Raw genomic sequence first — 7,572 nt, forward strand, 5'->3', positions numbered from 1 at the left:
GCTTCCATCTCCTGTTATTGCAGAGGCAGCTGTGGCAGTGGATTGATGGGTCCACAAGCCTGTATAGATCCTGGGGTGACACGTCTACAAGTGGGGCCAGGCACTGTGCGGAGCTGAGCCCTAGGAACAGTAAGTTCTCTTGTACCCCTTCCCTCAACCTGTTAAAAGCAAACATCAGCATCCTCGTCCTCCCTCCCAATTCTTCCCTTTCACTCACATCAGCAGCACTGCCCTATGGGACGATGGCCTTCGGCACACTGTGTGTACAGTTTGTCAGCCTGCATTCGCCTGTGACTACTTGGCAGTCTTTGCCACATCAATGGACCAGCTGAACAGCTAGTTGCTCTATAATTTCTTTTAAGCCACTCACTTTTTTCTAAAATATATTTATCTTAAAATTCCCCATATGCCATTTGAGGTAACTCAGGCCACAGAGAGTTACATGCAGTGAAATAAGATTAATCCCTTCTGACTTCTTTAAAATGAACACTCCCTATGTGCCTCTGAAACATAGTCTTGGCCTGGGTTCTTCTCTCCTGTCTGTTTCCTTTAGGTCCTGTGCCCAGAGGGCAGTGGCTAGAACCTTGGCTGGAAACTGTACTGTCCCTTGGGCCCCCTTTCCTTCTTTGCTTGTGGTACTAATAGGTTGGTACTGATGGCATTATGGGTTGGATACCTCTCCAGGAGGCTGTCCTGCACACTGTAGGTATTTTTGGTAACAGCTCTGCTCTCCACTCAGTAGATTCTGGTAACATTCCCCTCCCAGGATGTAATAACCCAACATCTCCAGATGTTGCTCATTGTCCCCTGAAGGTTCAGAGTCACTGGTCATCAAGAACTATGACCTATAAACAACATGGATGATCTTAGCTATAAAACAAAAAAAACCCAGAGTATTGAAGATTAAAGGGTTCTTAGACACAGGTATTGAATGGGCAGAGATCTCAGTGAGTCTGAAAGGCCATCGTGAAGACATTGAGACTCCTCTCCTAGCCAAGAAAAGGGTGGCAGGGGTGTTAGGCTGAGGATGTAGGAACTGGATCTAAGGTGGAAAGGGCCTAGGCACTTCAATATACTGCTATCTGAGAGATGGTTTGTAAAAACAAAAATGAGTGGAGAAACTTTCAACAGCAGGGTTGGGAGCATGAAGGAACAGACTGTGACGAAAGCCATCAGAGGCAAAAAGTCAGAGAAAGGAAGCTGTCAGGCCATCAGAGCCCATATTACTGCTGTGACAGGCAAGGGTCAGCCAGAAGGAGCACAAGCAGGGCTATAGGTGGATGCTTCCAAAATGATGCTGAAGTAGTTAACCCTGTCCAAACCCACAATGAGATACCTCAGGAAGTACTGAGCAGCCTACCACCAGAGTTAGCCAAGCAAAAGGTGGGCATTTCATTTTCATTGTGGCGGTGGAAACAGTTAGAGAGACTCAACAATATGAAAGATCAACTGAGGAAATTTCCAAAAGCAGATATTCTAGGGACACTCAGACTAGGATACAAGACCCTTCAGGACTAAATGACAGACCAACTTTTGGGAAGCAGTAGATTAGATGCTTCCCTAAGTTGCTCCTGTCTCTGTGATTCTGAGGTTTCCACTGAACAAGGTTCTCAAGAACTTTTCCTGTTGGCCATAGTTGGGTCATCACAATCCCACACTGAAGGAGGCTGTGGTATTCTTGTGGGAACTGGAACCCTAATGTTCTTGTGACAACCCAAGTCTTTTAAAAAGCTTTTCTGATTTACTTATTTTTATTTTATGTATGTGTGTTGCCTACATGGGTGTAAGTGAACCCATGTTGTGCAATACCCAAGGAGGCCAATGATGAGCAGTGGATGATCTGGTTGTTCTTTTGGTTGCCTGAAGCTGGTCTTCCAGCTTGTCTGCAGGCTCAGTGGGTATCAGGGAGGGCCAAAGCGATGACACTCAGACCAGGCTCAGTTGGCTCAGGGATGATTCTAGGCTAGCAGTCTTATACACATGCTTTTGACCCCACACAGAAGTGCCCAGCAGCCCTGTAGCTCTCGTTTCATGATACTGGGGCTTCAACTAAAAGCCCCATGAATGTGGGCACAGGCACGCCCATCCTCTGTGCCCCTGAAGAATAGGGGGTAAGGGAGTAGGAAGAGGCGCACCTTCCCTGACCCTCAGAGTCTCCTGACCTTCACACACACACACACACACACACACACACACACACACACACACGATAAATAAATCTGGTGATAGGGCCAGACCTACACATCAGGACAAGCTGGGGAAAGATTCAGCACACAGCTTCAGAAACCCTAGGATGACAGGTGACTCTGGTGAACTTGACTTTGGGGACAAAAATAGTCGAACCTCTTCTCAAAAGTATTTCAGTCCCTTAGAAATCTCCTGGTCAGGTCCTTCCTTCTAGGTAGGTAGCCTCTTGGGATGTGACTGGCTAGGGAAGCTTACAGATCTTTGAACTTTACCTTGGAGCTTCTCAGAGCTCAGCTGTGGATTTTAGAATGGTCACCCCCAGATCCTCACTGAAATCTGTAAATCTGAAAGTCTGAAATCCACAGGACAGGCTGGAAGAGTTGGCATGGCAAAGGAGGAGCTAGAGAGATGCTTAGCAGTTAGGAGAGCTTGCTGCTCTTGCAGGAAAATGGAGTCTGGTTCCCAGCACTCACATCATGTGACTCACAGCCAACTGTAACTCCAGCTCCAAGGGATTAGACACCCTCTTCTGACATCCATGGGCACACACATGTCTGTGCGTGCATGCATGCAGACAGACAAACACTACACACAGACACACACACATGAGCTTCCCTTTCTGGTGGATCTGTGTCAGGTCTCTCTATCTCCAAAGCAGTGTTGGAGTGGAGTTTCTGCAATCCGCAACTATGTAAGACATTAAATAACTTCTTTTTTCCTTAGTAAAGTGTTTATATGAGTCAGGGATTCCACCAGAGAACCAGTAATTAGGAGAGGAAGGGAGGGCGGGAAGAAGAGAGGGAGGGAAGGAGGGAGGGAGGGGAGGGAGAGAGAGCAGAGAGACAGACAAAGAGAGAGAATGAATCTCATGCATTTATCTCATGCAATTGTGGGGCCTGCCAAATCTGAAATCCACAAGACAAACTGGGAACTGGAAATTCCTGCCAGAGTTGACATGGCAATCTTGAGTCCAAAGGCAATCTGGAGGCAAACTTCCTTCTGTTTCCAGGGCCCTCAGCCTTTTCTCTTAGGCATTCAAGTAACCAGTCGTGGGCCCTGCCCACAAAATGGAGGGTGATCTGCTTTATTCAAAGTCTATTGATTGGAGTGTCAGCAGTACCCTCCACAGCAGCATCTAGACAGCTAGACAGCTAGCAACTGCTGGACATTTGGTCCAAACAACTGGGTCTTATAGTCTAGCCACATCGACACCTGAAATAACTGCCTCTGGAGCTCATCCATCCCTCCAAGAAAAACACCTAGGTGACCCTAGTATGTTCCATACAGAACTGGTTGGGTTTAAATGTCTGTTTATTTTCTTACAGAATTTTTAACTTGGAGCAAAAACGAATGCAACAAGCGCCAACACTTCCTGTGCAAGTACCAACCGTAGAGGAAGACTCGAGCGTCTGCCAGCTTTGCACAAGACCTTTCCTCTTCACCTGGTCTCTGAATCCAATCATTATCCTGGAGAGTAAACACAGCAGCTGACACCAATGACGCCTCCAGTTCACTGACTGTCAGGCTCAGAGAGCATAGCGTGGTGGGACAGTCGCTTCTGATATCACAGGGCTTAGCATGCTGGGACAGTGGCGTCTAGTCTCAGTGTTCACTCTGTAATCTTCTTCCTAGGATGCCTGTTTCCTTCTCTTTTCCCTCTGTGTGTCTTAAACAGTTAAAGTGTGTGTCCTCAACTGACGAAAACAATCGAGTTTCTATCGTAAAGGGCAAAGGTTTGAAAACAGAAACCAGAGATCTAGGCGCGAGCTTCTGTCCCCTTCAGCTTCAGCAGCCACTGCCCTCTCTTTTGCCCACATCCTTCCTATCAGGCACCCACAGTTCTTTCTTTAGCCATGGGAATGCTCATAAGTAGAGTCCCTGCCAGTCTGATGTGGCTCATAAATTCATTTATTAAACAGTTGTGTCCAAAGGAACTTGCTCTGTTCCAGTAAAGCAGTGGTGGGAGTAGAGAGGTAAAGTAAGGCTCAAACAAAACTAAACAGCTCCTGACTTTTACCATCGCTCTCCTCCTCACCTTTGCCTCTTGTCTCCCCAGCATCAGTTTGAGTACCTGGTTTGAGCAGGAGAGGGGAGTAATGTGTCTGCCAAACCCAGGGCAATGTTGAATGGGTGGGGTGGTATTAACTATTGAGTTCTTCTGGGCCTGTGATAGGAGATGACAGCCACAGATTTTGCAGTGGACTGACACGGAGGCCCAGGGACTCGCTTCTCCTCTGCCACCAACAACTTGTGTGGCATTGCTCAAATCTCTTTTCCTCAAGGTTTGAAATTCGTATTGCATGGTTGCTCTGAAAATGAGGATGTTATTGTACCTATAAGGTCATGAGGGCTGGAGAGATGGCTCAGTGGTTAAGAGCACTGACTGCTCTTGCAAAGGACCTGGGTTTGATTCCCAGCACCTACATGGCAGCTAACAACCATCCGTAACTCCAATTCAGGGGACCCGACGCCCTCTTCTGACCTCTGTGGGCATTGCACGACACGGGTATACTTAAATACATGCAGGCAATACCCTCATACACATAAAAATAATAAATAATATTTTTTAAAAGAAGGTCATGAGTACATACCTTTCCCAGGTCATGAATCTGCATGGTGGCATAAGAAGAAGCCCTAGGACTCCATGGCTGTTAAGAAGTGTGTGATCAAAGACATGTTCCTTAGTGACAAAGGCCACTCAAGAGGGAAGGCTATGTAGCCTGGCCATGTAAACAGGCTTGGGGAAATGGCCACTTGCTTTATCTATATAGCACGGCCAACCAGTGAACAGTCTTCTACGCTGATCTGAGAATCTTCCTTTTATCCCCTGGGCCAGCTAATATCTGCCATTGAGCGCAGACTAAAGAAGGCTCAGTGAGGAAAGAGGGGACAAAACCATGCTTTGCTGTCAAAGAGGAAAGAATGAGCAATAATGTGTTGCTCTAACAAGGACTATCAATCAAAAAATCTCAAGAGTGAGATTTCAGATGAGGTGACAGGCAGGTGCAAAAGGATCATTCTTTCCAAGCATAGAGTTACTTTCACTGAAACAGCAACCACCACTCCTAAGACGGTTCTGGACAAGTCACTGCTAGGGAAACAAACAAAAGCATCAGATTCCTGAATACAGGCAATAGATAAACTGAGGAAGTCGGGTCAATGGGAGCCATGTAGAACCTTAAGCACCAGACTCTGAGGTAATTCCCATGAGAACGAGAATGTAAAGGAATTGTGGGTGAAAACAGCTCCCCAAAAGAGAAGTTCTCATTTTTAAAAATATTTTATTTTATGTGTATGCATGTATTGCCTGCATGTAGGTAAGTGTACCTGTGTCGTGCAATGCCTGTGGAGGACAGAGGACAGAAGAGGCTATCTGATCCCCTGGAACTAGACTTACAGACAGTTGTTAGCTGCCATGTAGATGCTGGGATTTGAACCCAGGTCTTCTCAAAGAACAGCCAGTGTTCTTAACTGCTGAGCCATCTCTCCAGCCCCCTCATTTTGTTTTCAGAACAAGGCACATGTAAGAAATAAAACACCTGGGCCCTCGAGACTGGAGAGATGGCTCAGTGATAGAGTAACTGATTTTGCAGACGACCTGGATTCAATTCCCAGCACCCACATGGCAGCTAACAACCATCCATAACTCCAGTTGGAGGGGATCCAAAGCCCTCTTCCACAGGCTTTGCACACATGTGGTGCACTTATATACATGCAGGCAAAACACTAATACACATGAAATAAAAAATGATAAAAAAAATCTGGGCCTGACTTCCCTCTGTATTGGTTACTTTTCTGTCACTGTGATATAACACCATGTCCAAGGCAACTTCTAGAAGAAAGAGTTGATTTGGTTTATCTTTCCAAGTGGAGAGTCCATAAAGGTGGGGAGACATGGTAGCAAGCAGGCACGGCAACAGGAACTAAAAGCTGAGCTTAATATCAAGCACAGGAAGCTGAGAAAAACTGGAAGTGTGGCAAGCCTGTGAACTGTCAAAGCCCACCCCAGTGACGTGCTTCCTCCAGCATGGCATACCTACTAAGGTTCCGTGACCCTCCCCAAACAGCACCACCAGCTGACCAAATGTTCAAATACTTGAGCCTTTGGGACCACTTCTCATTCAAACCTCTATACCCTTCTAATTCATGGCATCTTCAAGAGGAAGAGCTCCTACTGACAGCAAAGTAGAGATAAACAGAAACAAAATCCAAAAAGTCATAGGTAAAGCTATACAAAAATAAAGTCTGATACTGTTCCGTAACATATGAAAAGTTCTTTAAACGTTCTGAAGTAGTCCCACTTGAACACCACCACCACTTTAAGCCAGTCTTGGTGGAGTAATAAAAACAAAGCATTCTCCCTGAAATTGCTATGATGCCGGGAGTTTGCATGCACTCACACATGCCGGGTGAGTGCCCTTGGACCTATGGAGCATGGGCAAATGGCTCCCATCTTGTTAGAAGGGAGGCTAGTCCAACAGTTAGCTCTAGAGTTGTGGCGATCATCACTTATGCATTTGAGAGTCTAGTAATCTTTAGTAATTCATGAAGTAGGTGTGTCATTTGACAGATCTTTCTGGAATACATGCTATGTACCTAGACCTGATGTTTGGTGGCTGGGAACCCATCAGTGAACTAAATGGACAAACAGGTTTGCCATTATGGATCATGTATTTCAGCAGGGCTGGAGGCTGTTGATAGATCACAACAAATAAGTGAAGAAGTAAGCATGAAGAGTAGCAAATGCTGCGGTGCGAATACAAAGCCAAGCAGACGTAGGAAAGGCAGAGGAGTCAGGATGTGTGGGATAGTGTGCTGCTTATTTGTTAAAATCCATAGCCAGACTCAAGTAAATGAGAATTTGTTGGTGTATGGTACTCCATAATCCATAGGCAGATTTGAGTTTGCGGTCTGCCCAGACAGGACCACTGTGGTAGCAAATGGTGTCTCGGCAGAAACTGAATCAAGGCTGCCCCCTTTCTCACGGAAAGATACAGCCTCTCGAACTCCCAGAAGCAAAGCAGGCTAGATTTTAGCATGTTTATCCCTTTATGTACTCGCCATAAGAAAGCTACACAGTCTATTTTGTGGACTTTTGTGGACTGAGAGTGAGGCAGGGTGGTTCTTTACTTGGGGGCCAAGAGGCATCCTTTCAGTAATTCTGTCCTAAGGTCCTACTGTAAGACCTTACAGCCAAGAAACTGAACTCAGACTGCAGAAAGGCCTGGAAGAGAAAGAAAATTCAATACAGAGTTATTTCTTGAGTGTTCCTATAGTATAATAGTTCAGCTATGGCTATGGCAGCTTATCACAGTGGGAGCAAAGAACATGGAGCTAAGCTTCTCTGGATCTGTCTGACTTCTCTAATTGAATCTCCTTTTCTTA

The 7,572-nt window shown here is 45.9% G+C and overlaps 1 protein-coding gene across 2 annotated transcripts in view; it reads left to right on the forward strand.

Annotated features, from left to right (window-relative positions):
- Nucleotides 1–3,580, forward strand: part of Reg4 (regenerating family member 4) — a 21,155-nt gene extending 17,575 nt beyond the window's left edge. For both annotated transcript variants that reach the window (XM_008830521.1, XM_008830522.1), the window contains exons 4-5: nucleotides 24–129; nucleotides 3,513–3,580. In XM_008830521.1, the coding sequence (XP_008828743.1) occupies nucleotides 24–129; nucleotides 3,513–3,580 (174 nt within the window). The remainder of the gene's footprint in view (nucleotides 1–23; nucleotides 130–3,512) is intronic.
- Nucleotides 3,581–7,572: the final 3,992 nt, after the last annotated feature.

Source organism: Nannospalax galili, unplaced genomic scaffold, assembly GCF_000622305.1.
Source record: "Nannospalax galili isolate Female #2095 unplaced genomic scaffold, S.galili_v1.0 scaffold455, whole genome shotgun sequence".
NCBI lineage: Eukaryota > Metazoa > Chordata > Mammalia > Rodentia > Spalacidae > Nannospalax > Nannospalax galili.